This window comes from Centruroides vittatus, unplaced genomic scaffold (assembly GCF_030686945.1).
Source record: "Centruroides vittatus isolate TY-2023 unplaced genomic scaffold, ASM3068694v2 scaffold_861, whole genome shotgun sequence".
Classification (NCBI taxonomy): domain Eukaryota; kingdom Metazoa; phylum Arthropoda; class Arachnida; order Scorpiones; family Buthidae; genus Centruroides; species Centruroides vittatus.
The window spans coordinates 5,495,111-5,516,459 of NW_027122718.1; the positions used below are offsets into that span (position 1 = coordinate 5,495,111).

A 21,349-nucleotide genomic window follows, 5' to 3' on the forward strand; every position below is an offset into this window, starting at 1 on the left:
TATTGTGAACGAGATTATATTTACAAATGGCGTCAGTTCGTACGGGAAATAAGAATTGTGTTTGTTTTTAGAGTGTGGATGTTTATTTCGTTTAATCGCATTACAAACGTTTGCTTCTTACGATAAGTCAAAAAGAATGAGCAATAAGAGTTATAAAGCCGGGGATTTAGTTTTCGCCAAAGTTCGTGGATATCCACCATGGCCAGCAAGGGTATGTTTAATACAAATTTTACCTTAAAACAATAATATAACACGCCGTTACATATTAATTATATATGAAATAACATAAATTACGTATTATTAAATCGGATTTTTAACTTATCGTCAATGGTGATCAGCTCAAATGGTGAGCATTTACAAATGCTCAAGTTTTTGCTGTTAATCACTGTCACATAGATTTAATTTCATATTTAAAATATTTATATTACAGTTAGTGTATACCAGTGCTTGAACATTGTAGTGTATCGTGTATATGCTATCTGCTTGCTGTATTTGAACAATTTCACACTTCAGTTGTAAACATATGATTTAAATTCGTTATTAAAGTGTATGCTACTTTCATGAAATCTTTACATAATTATTAATGTCTATTGAGACACTGCTATAGAAGTAGTATAGCAAAGTTGATACATATGTTGTTAAATTAAGAAAACATGAGTAAATTTTTGCTAATTTATTTGTTTTTAATAATAATAATAATAATTTGATTTATTGAAAGATTATGAATAAAAGTTTTAAACTTTGTACGACCAGTTGTTAAAACTTGCGAGCATTTACTGATTGCTGAAGTAAGCCGTATTATTTTTTAAAAATATCTTCAGAAATGTTCGATATTTATATTAATTTTTTGATTACAGTTTAAGACTGTATTGGCAGTTTTAATTTCAAAGTTCATTTTAAAATTAATTGATAAGCATTTTGTGGTTTTTTTTTATTCTTTTCGGTTTGTTATAATTAACATCTGTTAAGCTTACTAAATTATGTATTTAGATATTTCAGAAAAAAATTAAAATAGAGTACTTTTGGTTAATTAATGTTTGAATTTTTTTAAAAGGTATTTGTTATTTAATTACAAATATAAGTAAACTCTCTAAAGGAACATTTGAAATTACAGCGTGTTCTAGGGCAGGGTTGGCAGTTTTTTGGCGATTTTGTGTCGAACCTAAGCTGTAGTGTTATTCCGAGTACTGTCGTAATTGTACCAATTTTGTTATATATATATACAGTGATACCTCGGTTTTCGTCGATAATCTGTTCGAAAACAATCGGCAAAATTGGAAATTGATGAAAACCGAGGCAATTATTTCTATATGAATCAATGTAAATCCAATTAATTCGTTCTAGATACTCCAAAATACATACCGAAAACACATTTTATAGAGAATTAATATAGTTTTAAATACTAAAAGGAATAAGAAATTAATATAAAAGACTAATCTAAAGGAAAGCAATGGAATTGTTTGGCTACACGCACAGGGTAATGTCTTGTCTTGTAGAAGCTAGTTGGACATGAGCTTCTAGCCTATATTGCCCCGCGGTAAAGTGTGATGTAATTGTCACATAATAGTAGTTGTATGCATTTATAATGGCTGTATTGAGGGGAATAATGCCTTCTGGGAGGTCCATTTAAGGGTAACTGGCTCCTATTCAGGGAGAAGACCCAGAAAACTTCACATGGCCAGCCCGTCATGGCAAAGTGCAAACCCACGACCAAACTCCCAGTGTTCAGGGAATGGAACTGTTGGCTGATGGTGGGCAGTTGGGGGTAATGCTTACACAATGAGAAATAACGCCATACTGAGCCGGAAAATGCGTGGGTTGCCCTTTGTTTTCACAAAATTAGCAGCAAGGTCACTTGGGCATGCTGATAAAATTCAAGGCAATCGACAAAAACCGAGACAAATTTTTTGTGAAAAAAATCTGCGATAACCAAAGTCAACGAAAACCGAGGTATTGCCATATTATCAAAATTGGTCTGGTCAAGTTGTTAATTGAATTATGTTCTTACTCAAGAGAAAAATTCACACAAAACAGCATTAAGGAACACAAGACCTTTTTGGTGTGAATTTTTCTCTTGAGTCAGTACAAGTATTGACATGACATCCCCTGAATAAGTATGAATTATGTTCTTACATGTGAGGCTCATGCACAACATGTAAATGGAGACATGGAGCACAAATGCATGTGCTGTAATATAAATATACCAGTAAGTTATTTGTTTTTAATTTACCACGGCCTACAGTAGGGTTACCATACGTCTAATAGGCCTATGTAGTATGGACAGTTCGTACTTTAAAGGCTCCACACTTAGAAAAGATAAACAAAATGTTCTTACTTTTCAACTTATCTTGTAGTTAATAGTTAAATCATAACCACTTAGGTTTAAATCTGACAAAAGGTACTAAATTTTTGATAGTTATTATTGTATTTGTTGGCTAGGTGGCAACATTATATAAGCAAATGTAACGGCTCTGTTGTTTAGAGAACATGCACACATTCATTATAACAGTAGTTTTAATTCAATAGTACTTGTTTTTAGGTGGTAAAATAGTTTTCTTATATTTAAAATTGGATTCTATGCCCCAAAGCAAAGTGTAAATTGAAACTTTATATTATATGCCTACATTTACAGATTGAAAAATATGAATAAATTTCCTTTATTTTGCCTCTCTGAGTACTTTTAATTCTAATCTGTCTGTATTTTGCCTTCAAATATTATGGTAACTCTAGCTTACACTGAACTATGGTTTCCATTTAAATGTGTAATTAATTATTAAAATATAATTTACTATATATCTATTCAGTCGGTGTGCCACTGAAAATCGTCCTGCATGCCATAGGTTGCCGACACCTATTTGTAAAGTCAAACAAGTTAAACAAATTACTAGTGAGATAGTCATAAAGTACTAGTGTGCTGCTCAGTGTGCATTAGAATCCTGACAGTTAGATTTTTTGGACTGAGCATAACCATAGCTGCTAATGCACAAACTAGAGTAACTGTAATTGAAGGTTCGAGCAAGTTGTCAGGTGAAATTTTAAGTTTTCCCTAGATTTTTGTCCAAAAGATCCTGAAATTTATTTAGAAAATACACTATAGTAGAATATTAATTGCATAATTTCAGTTAAGCTTATTAGAATTGCATTACTTACATTAGAATAACAGTGATATTAATACATATAGAATAATAAAGATAAATAAAAACTTTTATTATTACATCATGAAATTGTTTGCAAGTTTTCTATATCGATCTAGTTAAAAGCTTGTCAAGTCATTCTTTAGCTATCAGGTTTTGGATTCAAATCCTGTGTATAGTACCTAAGCAATGGTTTGGGGGTGTTATCTGTTTTAATGACAAATATTGTTGAGGATATGCTAATATTGTTTTAAAGGAAAGTGAAATAAATAAATATGTTTTCAAATACCACAAGAAACATTAAAAAAGAAGAAAATAAAGAAATTCATAAGTCAGTAATAATACAATTTAATAATATACTGTATGTCATTATTTATAAATGAAAGAATAATTAATTTAATATTAGCTATATATAATATGCTGCATTAGTATAGAATTTAACATACAATAAGTGAAATGTGCAATGCCATAATGTTGCAAATGCCACAAAACAAACTTTTCAGGAGAGGTAAAAAACACTTTTTCTAGTGAATGAATTCATTTCAATTTTACAATGAAATGGTAAAAAACTCACTAGGTTACAAATTCTCTGGAATATCAAAATAGTGTAAATACCAGTTGAAAGGCCCAATGCAGGCATTGGGGTATACTAAATTACAAATAAAAATAAAAGTATACTGAATATTATACTGTAAAAATATAAAATAATTTATGTTGTTAATTTAAATTAATTTAAATAATAGCTATGGGTGCCCCTAGAGGCTGTTTTTGGCATACCGTGACAACCCAGTTTTTCAGTTTTATATAGTAGACTAGCTGTTACCCGCGTGGATTTTGCAAGCAAACAACATTTATATTGAGTATTTCAACAACAATAGTAATTGTTATATAACACCTATTGCTGAGAATGATGACAATTGCTGAAAATCACATGAATTGTTTTCAATTTGATCAATTTTCTGGAACATTTACAATCATTCTATAATCGAACAAATATGCAATAAAAAATTTGAATTTGAAACGTTCGAACATTTGATTAAAAAATCGAAATATTTATAACAATATCTGAAATGTTATCAATTTAATACATCTAGTACTCAACAGAGACTAAACGTAATTGAAAACAAAAAATCGCATCTAAAATAGTAGAGTAGAAGCCGTTGTTCCGGTTAAGCCTTAATGCTCTCCCTCTCCCCCGCGGGGAATTTTGAAAAATCCCTTCTTAGTGTGCATTTCCATGACGTATCCTAACTGTGTACCAACTTTCACCACTTTAGGTTCAGCGGTTTGCTCTGGGCGATGATGAATCAATCAGTCAGTCAGTCAGGACAAGTAATTTTATATATATAGATAAGCTGTAACATTTTAAGCACCAGAAGTCATGTGACTTGCATATTGGCACTTTAAACCTTATGGCTTCACGTAAATTCAACTTCAAAATACAGTCACTTACAGTGCCAATATTGCCACAGTATTTTTTTGCAGCAGAAAACATTACATTTAGAATTCAAGTCTTCAATAAAATGTATTTAGAGAAAAATGGTATTTACAACATTATGGCATTGCATGCTTCAAGTATGCAATGCAATAATTAATGTATTTTTATTGTTAATAATTGCTATCAGAAGGTGCCCACACTAAGAAATAATAAAATATTTTACTGATCATTAATGAGTTTTAATAAAAGTCACCAAAAATTGTATGAGGAACAACCTTTTCAAAATTTTCCTAGATTTTCCAAACATTTACAAAAATACCCCTTTTTCCCTTTAGAAATGAAAACTCCCTAGATCTAGGGCCAAATCCTATTGTTATAATGGTCAAAATGTTTATTAAACATTCAAATATTTAAATACTGCTTTGACTTATTTTTAATAATTATTTGCATGTCTTTGTACCTTTGTTATCGTGAAATTAATTATTCTAAATTATTGGAAAAAGGATTAATAACATTATAGTTAAATTTTATTTACTTAGTTCTTCTGGAATCCTCATATTTACAACTTCATCCAGTAATTCTTCATAACGGCAGTAGTTAGGATTAGAATAGTATTTTATATTGTTACTAGTAAGCTGGCTGGATCAAATAAAAGTAAAAAGTAAATGACAGTTTTTAAGTTGCGATAACTTAACAAAACTAATTGAAGCAACTTGATTGCTTGTTGTTCTCTCTTTTGTTTGTATGTTCTTTGGAATTAAGCACAAATTTGCTATGGAGAACTTATCACGCAGGAACACTTTTTGATGGAAAAAGTAGATTTTATTTTTTATAAAAGGAAATATATTTTGGGCCATATGTCTCTCTTCAGTTCTTATTACACATAATGGTAAAACTATATAAGAAATTACAGAACATATTTAATAATTATTTATATTTTACATATGCATACAAGTGATAAAAAACACAAAAAAAAATTACTCGTAATATAACTAATGGTGACAGTTGGAATAACTAAGCGTTAAAAAGATAGGGTAAAACTAGCAAAACTAAACTAAATTAAAAAAAAAATAAATATGGTAAAATGACTAAATACTAATAAAAATTATAATAGAGTTTACCTATAAAATGAAAAAAAATGAAATTTGGTAAAAATATAGAAAAAATTGACAAATAAAAAGATAAAACCTATAAAAACTGGCTAAAAAACAAAGTATAAAATGCTTCACTTTATGATTATCAAGAAGTCTGATTGCTATGCGATACAGTAAATTAAAAGAGAGGGGGGAAGAACATCTTAAAATGGACTCTTCTTATTTTTGTAGTAATGGTTGCCAGACCTTACTGATGACAATGCCAGTGTTTACACACTGTCTAAATGAACCTCGAGAAAACGTTGACTATTACTTTCTTCATCGTTAACCTCGAGAAAATGTTGACTATTACTTTTTTAATTGTTTCTCCTTTCTTTTAGGAGTTGTTCAGTCAATTGGGTTATTTATTTGTGACGTCAGAAAAAACTTCGATAAGATCTGAAATCTTAAGCTGTCAACAACCATTGTTCAGCAGTTAATGACAATCATTTTCCATTTTGATGTTTAATTTTGTCACCAATGCAGTTTCAGATATGAACAAATCCAGATTTAGAAAATTTATATCAAATTTGAAATTTGTCTTCTGAATAGATTTTTAAGGAATTATTCTGATCTCATATTACTCTCTCTCTTCATAATAGTCAAGATAAATAATTTAAAATTTTTTAATTTCTATAAAGAGGTTTTGGTAATTATTAAAATTGTCTTGTTTAACAGAATGTTCTGACCAGGGGATTAACAATAATGACACCAGAATGCATTAATGTTTATAACTGATGCTTGAATTGTAAATAAAAGCATCTGGTTTAATTGTAGTCTTAAGTCTTTACCCATTTGAATATTGAAATTGGAACATTTAAAACAAATTTAAAGTATTTAATTATATTATTTCCAATTCAAACAATTAATTAATGAATAATTTTGTTGATTTGTCTCATTTACAACATTTATCAAAGGAACAATATCCATTTTTATCTAAACTGTAAGACACAAAATAATGTGACGACTTCCGCTCAAATTAAAATGCCATCTAAACCTGCTGTCGAGTCTAGAAAGTAAGTCAAATTACCGGTTTTTAAATGCTGTCTAAAATGTGGCAAGTGAGAAATGTCATCTCTGCAATGAAAGTTTTCTAAACCATGGTCTAGACCAGCTGTTTCCAACTTATTTTATCACTGAACCCTTTTCACTTTAGTAAACAATGTTGGAAACCTGACAGTTTTTAATGATTATAGATAAAACAGCAAATAGAAGCATAAAAAGAATTTATTGAAATGCAAAAAAAAATTGAGTAGCGAGTTGCTTAACTTTCCCAGTAACATTTAAAAATGTGTGTGTGACTGACACCATCTGTTATGTATTTTATTATTAAAAATTTTTTATATTTCTAATTATTATAAAATTATTATTATTTTTAATTATAAAAAACCTTATTTTGAGAATTGATTTTATAAAAAAATTGTAAATGCTAATAATGAGTAAAATTGTCATTAAGTCTGACTCTATTCAAGATATGACACATGACTCCCATCTATCTTTCCACCCTGTTGACATTTAACCACAAAAATTTAATAGTATCAACCTCCCTAATACACAAACCTCCCTGCAAAATTTCAGAAATTTTTGACAAAAAGTACAGGAGTTATCAAGCTTTAAAGAGGTTGAACAAAATTGTGCCCTCCCACACACACGCTACCATCCATACATACAGAAAACAACCTGAAATTTTTTTGCATTACTTGATGTTTCAAGGGTCCCTCAAGTCCAAAAATGTAAAAATCTCGAGGGGGTCATTTTTGACCGATTGCCATACTTTTTCTTTGTTATACAGGGTGTTTCAAAACTATATGTCAGAAATGTATAGGCAGGTAGAGGGGACCTAAATAAGCAGATTTCGTAAATGAGTGTGGGTGCGGAAATGCAGTGTTGAAGTGCTAGCACGTAAGGCAGTATTAACAACAGATAAGTGAAAAGACAAGTAAAGACAAAGGAAAGCAACAATTTATTTATCAAGAAGTTTACAATAGCTGCTCGAAAGAGCGACCATCAACAGCAGTATGAGATTCACCAATACAAGATTCACAGCAGCAGTGCATGGATTGGCGTACATTAGTAAAAATGTCAGGCATGTCACGAACATTTCCAGCAGCAACAGACAATTGGGCAACCAGATCTTCAGATGTCAAGGGACTATCGTACACCATGCTCTTAATGTGACCCCAAAAGAAGAAATCCAAGCATGTCAAATCTGGGGAGTGTGGTGGCCAAGGAACAGGTCCACCCTGTCCTATCCAATGCTAGCCGTAGACAGCGTTCAGGTGATTCCTGACGATCCTGCTGAAGTGAGCAGCCGCTCCATTTCCTTCCGCAGCCCCATACATGAAATGCATGTCGGCAAGCTCCTTATTGGTGTAACAATGCATGTTGCTCAAAATCCATGTGGGGAATGACGATTCAAACCAGCAAAGCGCTTTTATCCACCAAACTCAACAGTGCCCTCTCGCTGCATTTCCACACCCACATTCATTTACGAAATCTGCTTATTTAGGTCCCCTCTACTTGCCTTTACATTTCTGATGTATAGTTTTGAAACACCCTGTATATAACATAGCTGAGAAAGTAAAAAACAGATTAATAATGGAAAGCAAATATTACTTAAATAAACTGGTTATGCAAAATAAGGAAGGGTTAAACTTTTTTCTTTCAATATTTTAAACAGCACTAGTGCCTGGATTTGTGCCTTTGTATCTGCCTTCTGAGTCTCCTTGTCACTAGAAACATTTCAAATACTTGCCAGATGTTTCTTCAAAACTCTTTTCTTAGCCAACACCTCATGATTTTTTAATTTGGGATATACACAATACTAAAAGCAGTATAAATTTATACAATTCCCACTTCAATTTTTATGTAAAAAATACTTGAAATATCACAAAATGATTGCAATGCAAAACTCAATAATTTTTGACTGATAAGCCCACTTGTATGCTGTATCATTACAACACACTACATATGATGGAACGTTAATTAACTTCTTGGCAACACATCACGCTTGTCTGACACAAGTGTCCCATCAGTAGTATTATAGTATGTACTGTACAGTACCATCGGTCTTCTGGCTGGCCACTCCTGACATTAGATTCAATAGGCTTGTGCTGCAGATATTGACAAATTAAGGCATATTTAATGATTGTGTTATTATTTATATGTTGGATACTTTTGAGGCTATTTTTTTAATGATTTCCTAGCTTTAGGTTAAGTTTTACAATTTTTATGGTTTTCATTATTTTGTCAAACATTATATCATAATTTTGGTTTGTTCTGTTATCAATAAGTCGGTCTTCATTGTTTATAAAGCTATAAATAATTCTAGCACGTGTATAGGATGTCATAAGAGGTCTCAATCCAAGACTACAACAATTATGCCTCACTTCCCAAATCTGCATTGGCATATTCATACATTACTAGACTCAACGGATTTTATTGTGGCACTCCAAATTTTATTGGCAGAATCCTAGGGTTCTGGGAAACACAAGTTGGGAATCCCTGGTCCAGACAATCTCTAAACTGTAGTCAGCATCTAAACGTCTCTGCAATTGGCCCTATGGGTAGATTGTCTGTTGTAAGCTTGTTGCATGCTACATGTCAATCCAGTTTACATTTGTCAATTTACATTGAATTCTATGACAGCATTTTATTTTGATTGTTTTGAATGGCATTTAACATAAACGATGTTATGATGAAATTAACTTTTTAAAAATTGCACGTGTGTCCTGTGGCTATGCAGGTGCACAGTTAAACCAGTCACTGCAGTTGGTAGGCAGCTGGCTGCATATATGAGTGTTTTGAGCATATTTTATCAGCTATGATGGACATGCACGTCCTCCCATACTTGCAGGTTTTAAATTGTTTTAGACAGGACATTAAAAGTATATCACCATATTTGTGTATTTGTGTCAAACTGAAACAGAAAAATTCATGACATGGAACTCAATTTTCTTTTTGTAGAAAATACTTAGTAAATCATTTGCCAGCCATTCTAGAGTTAATGGATGAAACATCTAATTTTGCATTGTAATAAAATTGTTGATGTAATTTTACTTTAAGCAGCGCTACCTTTACAGGTAATAGATATTAAGCAGACAGTATAATGGATTGCAGAAGTATCATTAAAAAAAAATACCAGGCTTAACCTTGGTGTTCTTGTTTAATAGAATTTCTTTAACCTTGAACTCTTCAAATGAAATTTTAAGTTTTATTGACAAGACTATGTCTTGTTTATAAAATTGCAGTGCCATTACAGGTAGACACCTTAGAGGTATGTCAGGAGTTGCAATTTGGCACAGAATATTGGCACCCAAATCATGTGAACATGAAAAAAATCAGACTTGTAGATACTCAGGGGACTGAGAACCAAGTCAAAATAAAATACAAAATGATGACATCTTTCTACAAACAGGCAAGAGTGCGAGATTTATGCATGCATATGTTGTTGGGAAGTTGGAAATGCTAACATTGCGAAATCAAATTTTGACAAACGAATCTTTGAAACAACCCATTTACCTCTCTGGTCATGACCTGCTGACCTTGACTGGTTGACCCGAGATATCTCGTTTCAGCATTGGAACGTTTTGAAACTAGATGACGCTAGTCATTATAATTTTATGTTAAAAGTAACTTCCAAAATATAATTTTTTTTTGTTTTTTACATTTATTAATATATTTATTTTGTTTGTGCAAAATAAAAAAATAATTTTGGATGATAGACAATACAATAGCCACGATTATTTTTTCAAAAACGAGAAATTTTCATTAGGCATGGACTAAAATTCAACTTGGGGCAACATGCAACAGACAGAAATTTTGACACTGGATAGGTTAATTTCACCGAAAATGCGCCGTGGCTGAGGCCGGCAAAGTTTGGACAATTGCGTCAAGCCCCGGGTCTCTGAAACATAGCCTTGTCCCAAAAATTGACCTTGCTGTTTTACTTGTTCTTAAACTCCAACCAAATGCCAAATTCTATTGGGCTTGATATGGCTAAATACTAAATAAATTAAGAAACTAATTTGGTGTTAGGGAAGCATTAGGTGCCATCTCTTATTAAATTTAATAATTATAATATTTAACGCTTTCCTCTAGTGCCAAATTGGTTTCATAATGTATTTAGTATTTATCCATATCTAGCTCAATAGAATTTGGCATTTGGTTGGAGTCTAACTTATAGTATATCGGGTCTACAGCAATGTTATTTACTTGTTTTTAGATAGTACTGACTCTGAAACTGTTTTCATTAAATTTGACAGATTAATGTCTGCATTTCTCCTTGCCATAACAGAAGAGAGGCATTAGGAAACTCACAGAATTTTGAAAGAAAAAAATCAACAGAATAAATTATGAGTTCTGTTAGAAAAATTGGCAAACAATCTCCTCAGAAAGCTTAGATTAGTGATTGTGAGTTTTCAATTGTTTTTGATTCTTAAGGTTTTAGAATTTTCTTTGTTGCGTATCTTTAGATATCAAGAATTTGAGATTTTTGTTTGTTCTCTAGATTTTCAAGGATGAATAACAATGAAACATGATTGTTTTGATAAATGAAAATTAATAGTTTTTATTACATCTTTCATTTTTTACAAAGATTTATGTAATGAAGATAACAAAGAATGAAAAGTAATTGTAAAGGCAAAAAAAGTATATTTAGCCAAAAAATATTTTTATTGTCTCTGTATTTTAGAGAATAACTTTTTAAGAAACACAAACAAGTTCTGATTTATCTAATTTATTGATTTATTGAAATGTTTGGAGATATAAAAGTTTTGTTCGTTGAGTTGATGTTTTTATTTTAGATAATGCAAATTTTAACAGTTTTACATAATTGTTTAATTTTCTGATTACCTTCTACATATTTATTTCCTTTGATAGTATTTTAAATTAATCATTAGGTGCTGTAATTGGTTTGGTTGTTTGTACTGCAGTAGCTATTTCTTTAGTTGCCATTTCTTTAGTTGCCATTCTGAACTTTGACATATCATTTTTTCATCAGATTCAGACTTTTCATTAGCATTTAGGCCTACTGTGATTTGGAAAATGGAAAAACGTATTCCATAAAAATACTAATGTTTGCCTCAATATTTCTTTTATGAGACTGATGGAAATCAAATCTATGTTTCTATTGGGCTTATAAAAAGCCCAATTTTTATTAATCTGGTGATGCTTAATCTCATTTGCTTATTTTATATCATAATTTTTTTGCTAAAATTTGGATTTTTCTCTATTAAAAAATATGCAGTAAATGTCACTTATTATAATCATGGATTTTGTTGTCAGTCATTTAACATTATCAAAGTTAGTGGGTCTTAAAACATATTAAAATGCATATTAATTAATTAAAATTGAAGATAAAGTCTGTTGAAATCATCTCCTTTTTATTCACTTTCATGTTCTGGAATACACTTCATGACAGTCTACCTTATATTTCCCTTAAAGCTATTTGATTGCCAGAAGTTTAAAAATTGCTTAAAACATGAAAAATATATATCTGATTAAAAATAAAAACATTTTTTAAAATTGGAGAGGAGACAAACTGATGTCTTCATGTTTTAACATCCATATGGCCTAGGACCATACTATTGTTTGAATTTTTATAGATTGAAAGAAATGCTGGTAATATGTAGATTTCAAACTGATCTCTCGTAATGAAGCTTTGTAAAATATTTAAAATATTGTAAAAGGGAAGGATATCATTATGGAATGTATTCCAGAATATTAGTGAATAGAAAAGTGACTGTTTTGACAAACTTTGTCTTCAATTTAATTAATTAATATGAAAATTACTGTACAGGAAAATTTCACAAATTGAAAATATTTTACAAGGAAAAGCAAAAAGACATCTGTTTGTCTCTGCTCCAGTTTTAAACAGTGCTATTATTTTTAATTGTTTTGAGTTGAGAGCTAAAATTTGGGTTACAAGCCAGTTTCAGATATTCCACTGCTAGTTGGCGCAGCAAATGCCACAGCAAACCACAGATTAAGAAAAATAAGATGAAAAACTGCTGTAATTTCATCATTTTGATACTCTTTCAATATCTGACAAGTTAGCTTACAGAAAAACATGATCGAGTGACATAGACATTAGTTCACTTCCATGTTGTGTGCGGTGCCACTGTCTCTCATTTCTCAAATTTTCCATCTTTTCTTTCTGTATCTAAGCAGTGAATGCCACAACATCTGCAAAATCTGTTTATTGCAGTATATTCTATTGTATTTTTATACAATATTCATTTTTTATAAGTACATTTTTCTTATTTAAAAACATGTAACAAAAGAATTGCGGTGTTTTGAGGGGCTTGGAACGGATTAATGGCATTTCAATTCATTTCAATGGAGAAAATTGATTTGATATAGGAGTAATTTGAGTTACGAGTTCTGTCATGGAATGAATTAAACTCATATGTCAAGGCACCATTGTATATTTTTTCATGTTTTAAGGGAATTTTAAAAAGTCAGTTCATCATGGAAAGGTCAGGTCAAGCAAAGCAGATTCACAATTTGCTTTCCTTGTTATGCGAGATTCCTCTGTATATTTGGCAGAGCTTTGTTATAGAGCACTACAGTTTATTTCAAAATTATAAACACACCCAACTTTTTTCAACAACAAAAACATTAACAATAGTAATGTATTTATTGTATTAGTATGTTGTTTACAACATCAATTTAAACATTTTCTGAAATTTTTAGAGCTATCTGACAATTACAAAAAAAATTATCACAGATTTTCAATTTTTGATTGTTTCAAAAGTATAAACACAGGTGCATAAAAGAATGGTTTGTGATGTCTCAATATTTTGTAGGTCCACCATTTGATTTAACTAGTTATGTAACGCTACATCAGCGTGTAGTCGGAACGAAGCTGCTTGCACCTTTATTTTCTAGATTATGAGGAAAAAAGAAACAAAGAATCATTCGTTCTCAACAATATATATGATTTCTATTGGATCATTTAAAGGTACAAATATAAGGTCAGAATAAGCCATTAATTAATTGCTATGCCAATGTCTCACGGAATTCTGTCTTTCACTATAGGCCTTGGACTTACAGATTGACTCGTTGCAATCTTTACTGTAACTCTTTAAAAATACTATGTCAGTTATTTTTTCACTGTACTTAATGTAACATAGGTAAGACCGATAGCTGTTTCTTTTTTCTCTATATCTATTTTGATTTTGGAAGAGTTAATCCCTGTGATTTATGTATAGTCATCGAGTATGCTAAGGTAAGGGGAAACTGTCTACGAGATCGCAATATACTGCCATCGTTCGAACTGCATGTTATGGGGATTATTGGAAACAGATTATCATAGATGAAAGGTCCCTGATAGCTATCGAATTCCACTAAAATAAACAGAGGAAGAGCTGGAGGACGAGCATTAGGAACATATATAATGTAGTGTATAGTTCCTAGTGAACCATTGACGAGACTTTCTTGCACCCATAAGTTGACTCTTAGAATGATTCTGGTATTAACTGAGAGATTCAAAAACTTGGAGGGACCGAGAGACCAAGAGCTTGAGTCATCTTTGGACGAAGGCAGGGCAATATCTGGAGTGTTTTCAGATGATATATAACAGGCATGGGCAAGTGCGGCTCTTTTTGAGCTACATGTGGCTCTTGCTGAAAGTGCTATCCTTTCCGACCTTACCATACTATCCACCACGATAGTACAGAACTGCGGCTCCCATGCATTTTGCAAAACCTACATTTCGGCTCCCACTGAACTCTTGCTTGCCCACCCCTGCTATATAAGCCAGTGATTCTCAAAGTGGGGGTCGCGACCCCTAAAGGGGTCGTGAAAAATATTTGGGGGGTCGCTTAAAATTGATGCCAAATCAATTTTTTTTTTCAAATATTTTATAAATTTACTATAGATTCATGTTTAGAAATAATAGAAATAAAAAATATATAAAATAATTTTTACTTAAATAAATTGCGCACATAAATAAAAACAATATAAATATTTAAATACGAACCTAAATATGATATTCATAAATTTGTGCGCTATTGGGGAATCTCCCGAGTTCCACTTTCCACCTAAACTATGATAGAACAGCGTTGTCATTTGGAACGATGTTCGCTAGCAGCGTTGCGTCTGTATGCAAGTCGACTTAGGTAGAACGTCGATTATCTGAAAACCGAGCAACCGAAAGCGTTTCCGTCGGCAAATTTGAATTTCCGCTAGTGTTGTGGTGCTGCAATATTTGGCTATGTCTTGGGATACTCCAATATTATTTTAGTTGATATGCGTTTTTAGCTGGCAGCCTGGCGCGACCATGAGAGGGTACTTAAGGACGCGCCAATATTTGAATGAGACTTTTTCCCATCGTGAATGGTAAGTTATGCTTGTTTTTCTGAGGACTGTATTGTGCTGAATCGGAACGTTTTGAGACTAGATAAACTTCCAAAATATAATGTTTTTTGTTTTTATATTTTTCAATATATTTATTTTGTTTGTGAAAAATAAAGAAATAATTTTTTAAAAAATTTCGTTAGTCTTAACATTGACAAAAATTCAACGCAAAGCGACACGCAACGGAGAGAAATTTCAACATGGAATAGATTAATTAAACAAAAGAAATTAACTCGTCCTGAATTTAAATTAACCCCTCTCCCTCCGGGATGTTTTTCTACACATACTCATTCTTCGGGGGTCCTTTGAAATTTTTAAGTGCAAAAGGGGGTCGCGGACGAAAAAGTTTGAGAAACACTGATATAAGCAAAAGGGCATCCAGTTGACTGCAAGTAGTCTTCATTGCTTTGTTTAACTCGCTCGTTTGTTGGATATAGCTCTACTGCCGTTTGGAACCGATCAAGTTCATCTCTGGATAAATAGGCTCCATTTCTTGTCGTCAGAATGTTCAGATCTGTATCAGAGAAATCACCCGAAGCTAGATGTTGTAAGACATCTGTGAAGGAACTATCTGCGCTATTTTGTCTATGAGAATTACTAAGTTCAATGAACTTCTCAAAAGAATCAAATGCGAATCTACCTTGTTGGGACACTACATCGTAAAAAACACTCGAGTAGAGAGGAGTATCTTTAACAGGAGGAAGCTGACGAAAATCACCAAACAAATAGATAAAGAATCCACCAAAAGGCTCATCTTTCCCGGGGTTTATCTCTCTCAATCTTCTCTCGATCATGTAAAGCATTCTTGCACCAATCATTGACATTTCATCGATGATGATGAATTTGAGCGACTTCATCTCAATTTGGAATCTCTGCGCAGCTTCTCCATTTAGAGATCGAAATTTCGTACTAACGACAGGAAGACGAAGGAAAGAATAGATCGTAAAGCCATCAATATTGATAGCTGCTGCTCCATGTTTTAAAAAGAATGGTTTTTTAAACTTATTATTCTATAAAAATTCTTTATATTTGTTGTGTGTCCAGTTAGCGACAACATTTACCTTTCAAAATTACCGTTTTAATGCTTGTCATATTTTCCGACCACCAGATGGCGCTTCTACACGTGCGTGCAGGAAGCGACTAACACTTGACTTCATGCATTCCTTGTCAACAAAATAACTCTAGAATGAGTTGTTTGATCTTGATGAAATTTTCCATGACGACTCATAATCACTCAAGGATGAACTGATTAAAATTTCAACTCTCAAAAATGATCCATACTGAAGAAAAACACCTATATCCAGTTCTACAAAAACGGATCATTTTTGAAAGTTGAAATTTTAATCAGTTTATCCTTGAGTGATGATGAGTCGTCGTAGAAAATTTCATCAAGATCGGACAACTCATTCCAGAGTTATTCTGCGGACAAGGAATGCACGAAGTCAAGTATTAGTCGTCACTACGTTCCGACAATTAATTCAAATACTCTATCAAGCATACATTTTACTAGTTTTTGAAGTTGTTGTTTAATATTTTCCCAACAATCCATGATAGCTAATTTCAGTTCCTTTACAGTGTTGTATTGTCTGTTTTGGCCATAAACAAAACAACTCATAATGCCCCAAACATTCTCTATAGGGTTCATATCAGGGCTCTGTGATGGCCAATTAATTACATTAATTGTTTTTTCAGCAAACCAATTTTTAGTTGACTTTGATGCACGAATGGCAGCATTATTCTGTCGGAATTGCCAGTTTTCTTGTCTAATAAGTGATCCAAAAGTTATTAAATTTTGATACAACAGTTTTTGATACTTTTCTGAATTCATTCTACCTTCTATAAATACAATGTCTGTTTACCTCCCCAACCAAATCCTGCCCACATCATCACATAGCTCCCACCTTGCTGTCTGCTTATTCTGACTTCTTCATTCTTCTTCAAATCATGCCAGTAGTGACTACACTGTCAGGTCCATCCAAATTTCATTTTTTTTTCATCTGAAAAGACTATTTGTTTCCACTCCTGTTTCCATGTCATCTTGTCTTTGGTCTACTTTAATGTAATGTTTTGTGAAATTGTGTTAATTTCAGTTTGGCAGCCATTTTTGTAAATTTGGCATTTTTATGATTATGCATCTCCATACAGTTGCTGGTGAAACTGCAATTGGCAATGTTGATGCTGATTCTCTGACAGACAACTTGTTAACCGTCAGTAGCCAAAAAACTTTTTTTTCATTTCTAGATGTAAGGAGTTTAGGTCTTCCATATTGTTTATTTCTGCCATAATTATGATAAAGCTACAAAATATTAAGTTCATTGTATATTTAACTTACCTAAGAAACATTAATACAGTCAAACCTGTTTTTATGCGCTCTTTTTATGTGCGATTTTTATTTGTGCGATTTTTTTAATGCGAATTTTTAATTTGTGCGGTATAGTTGGCGACTAGTCTCGTGCGATTCGTCATGTCTCACGTTGACTTATTATAGCTAAATAAACTTATTATAGCATAAATGCACTTATTATAGTAATATTATTGCATGAATATGCGAAAAATGAAATAATTTACTTTTTAAGTCAACAAAACACCACCTGGACAAAAATATGTAAAACAGACGATAGACCAGACGATGCAGTCAAGTGCTGACATCTGTTGTCAATAAATTCTATTTCGTACGGTTTTGAGTTATTTTCTATGTGAGACTTTTTTATGCGGTCCCTGTTGACCGCATAAAAAAAATATTTTTTTAATTGTGTTGCGAAAACTATTATTTACAGCCATTCGTGAAGTTTCGTGAGATTTTTTTTAATGCGTTTTTTTTAATGCGGTCCCTATCCCCCGCATAAAAACAGGTTTGACTGTATACCCAAAAGAAAATTATATTAAATTATACATAAGAAACTTAAATAATAATATAATCTTCAAATCCAGCAGATATTTTTATTAAATGTATGTTTTTGGCTTCAAAACTATCCTTAAGTTAATAACAGCACAGTCAAAATATAGAATTTAGTTTATAAACATTCTTTATAAATTAAATTCTATATTTTGAATGTGTTTTGTTTCATGTTAAATTGTTAACCTGAAGATGGATTTAAAGAAACCAAAAATATTAATTTAATGAAGATACTTGCTGGATTTGAATATTAGTTTTAAAATAACAATAAATTGTGATTGTAAATAATTAGGTTTTTTTAACCTTAAGTAAGTATTTTGAAAACAAATTTTGTAACATGAAACACTATTTCTGTTTCAACAACCAACTTTTGTATTTACAATTAATGTATTTGTAAATTTTATATACTACTATGCTAATAAAGTAAATATTTACAGATTGAAGAAGAACCACCACCTGGCAAAAAAGTTCCAGCTAATAAATTTCCAATTCTTTTCTTTGGAACTTATGAGACGTAAGTATAATCACACTTGAGGTTATTAATTAATAAGCAGCATATATTAAGTGGCCTTCTCTTCCTTTATTTTATTATTGTTATTGTTTATTTTTGTTTCTTTGAATAAATTTAAATAAGATATATTTTGAAAGCTTATGTTTTTATAAATATTGACTATATATTATTTATGTCAATTTAGTAAAAATTTAAAAAAAATAGAAATTGTATTCTGATTTTTCAGAATGCAATTTGTGAAATGAATAAAGATTGCTATGAAATGCTATGCAGATTTAATTTTAATATTATAATTCATTATGCAATATTTCTGTTGAGTATTAATATCAAAAACTTTTTGTAATGAAATTTTTGAAGTATGATAAGGATGAAGGATTATGTTGTTACAATTCTGGACAAGAAGAAAAAATCACAAATGTGTTTTTTTATTAATTCCATTCACTCAAAAAGACATTACATTTAAAAGGAGCTTAATTTCATTTGCCTTATACCATTACATGTTTTGGCAATTATAAAATGGTTCTCCTCAGATTTATATTAAAGATGTCACTAAATTAAAATAATTTAAACACTAAATGTTAATATGTGATTATTTCTTTGTAAATTTTAAAATTATATTTTAAATTGGTTTTTAATTTAGTGATATCTTCAATATACTTATGAGGAGGACCATTTTTTAATGGCTGAAACATGTAATGGTATAAGGCAGGGATGTCCAACTCGCAGCCCGCTTAATATTTTTACACAGCCCACTGCACCTTAAATTTTTTAGGTTCATTTTCATCGTCTAATGAATGTCAGAGAAATAATATTGTTATTGCTGGATTGGAGGGTAATTCGTCAGAAGTTCTGTCTTTGGTTTCCAAGATTCTGTCATCTGTTAAAAGACCCAATGGTGACTCTATTTTGGTGAAAGATCTTAAAATAGTTTCAAAAAATAATTTGGTGGTGGCTGAATTTGACATTGTCTCTGATAAAAAACTGATTTGCTGAAATGTACATAACATCCAAACGAGGAAAAATGTTTTAGGGTAAAGTTTTTTGATGATTTACATTGGAGATTGAGAATTGGGAAAATAAATCTTGTTTCTTTTTATCAAGAGGCTAAGGCGACAGGTAAATCTGTGTTCATGAGAGCTGATTGTTTAACAATTGATAGAGATAAATTTACATTTGACCTACTTAATAACGAGATGACGAAGATTGAACCTTTTTTATTACCAGGAAAGTTGGTGGATCATTAAATGGACAAAAATTAAAAACTTTACCTGATTATCCCTTGCTCAGAAAATTTTTTTACATTAAAGGTTTTATCTTGGAGTAGTCAAGGTTTATTATATACCAGGGATGGCGAACCTTTTTGAGTCCGCGTGCCATATTGTAAGCATACTTAGCTTTAAAGATGTCAGTGCGTGCCAGTGTCCTAGACTTCGAATAATGATATTTAAAGAAATTAAACGAATACGCTTTAATTCGAATAAATGTAAAAAATCTGATCAAAAAAAAGATGATCAGGTGATAAACAGAAAGGATAGTTGAAAAAGACAGAAATCATATGATACATTACGTGCCAGATGATCTCTCTTAAGTGCCACAGGTTCGCCATCCCTGTTATATACTAATTTTGCTGATAGGAGTTTTGTTGATTTTGTCTTTTCATATCATATTATTGATATAGCTGAATTATGGATGATATCTTAGATGAAAACCTTTCTTTCAATGTTAGATCCTCAGTTTTATTTTACTGAATCTTTCGATCACAAACCTGAGGGACCTGGAAGACCATCTGGTAGTTTGTTCTTAGTAGTTTCTCGGAAACTTGGTAAGTTGGAAATTTGTCATCTCTCTGATAATTTTATTATCACTAAACTTACATTTGATACACTTTTGTTTAATGATCGTTCTAGACTTTTAATCATCTTGGTTTATATTTCTATTAATAAACATGATTCATTGATTATCTTGATAGGTTGATTCTTGATTTTAAAGAAGACAACAACATTTTGATTCTGGGTGATTCTAATGGTAGAATTGCTTCTGAAATAGATACATAATTTACAGGTTCTAATTTAAATTTTTATAACCTTAGAGAATCAAATGATATGATCTTTAACTATGGGGGAAGGAATTTTTTGAACTTAGTTAAATCTTTTGGTTTGATTCTTTTAAATGGTTGTTTCATTATCAATTTCCCTCCCAATTTTACATTCATTTCCACTTTGGGAGAATCAGTTATTGATTTGATAGCTACAAACTCGGAATTAGTCGATAATATAATAGACTCTAAGGTTTTGAATAAATTTGATTCTGACCATCTCCCAGTTTCTATTGCTTTCCAGTTTGATTCACTTCCTCTCACTAAGGAATTGCCTACTGAAATTTGTCGTTATTTATGGAGACCTTCATGTTCAGATAAGTATTTGTTTAACGTTACCAAGAGATATGAAGATTTTAAAAGCAGCTTCTTCTTGGATTCTTTATCCTTTTATTCATCTTTTGTTGACATGGTTTGATGCTGATTGTTTACGACTGATAAAAGATAAAAATTGTGCTCTATGATCTTTTAGGCGATTAAGATCCAAACAAAAATTTTAAATCTCTCTGTAAGGCCAAAAAGAAACTTTTGGAATAAGATTAACTTTCAGATATTGCAAATTAAAAACTCTGCTGAATTTTTGAAGATTGTTAATAGATTTAGAACTAACAAACTTGCACATAACAACATTTCTATTTGTGATTGGTCAGATTATTTGAAAACATATTTCTCTGGACCATCATTGGCTGTACTGTCCATTTGTACTGATGACAATATGGATCCATTACTTGATGAAAATTTTTCCTTCGATGAACTGCAATTTGTAGTGCTATCTTTAAAAA

The 21,349-nt window shown here is 31.4% G+C and overlaps 1 protein-coding gene across 1 annotated transcript in view; it reads left to right on the top strand.

Annotated features, from left to right (window-relative positions):
* The window catches only part of LOC136990143 (hepatoma-derived growth factor-related protein 2-like), a 59,205-nt gene continuing 37,856 nt past the window's right edge, over positions 1-21,349 (top strand). Inside the window, exons 1-2 of the mRNA XM_067288515.1 lie at positions 1-211; positions 18,399-18,475. Of these exons, the coding sequence (XP_067144616.1) occupies positions 137-211; positions 18,399-18,475 (152 nt within the window). The 5' untranslated portion in view covers positions 1-136. The remainder of the gene's footprint in view (positions 212-18,398; positions 18,476-21,349) is intronic.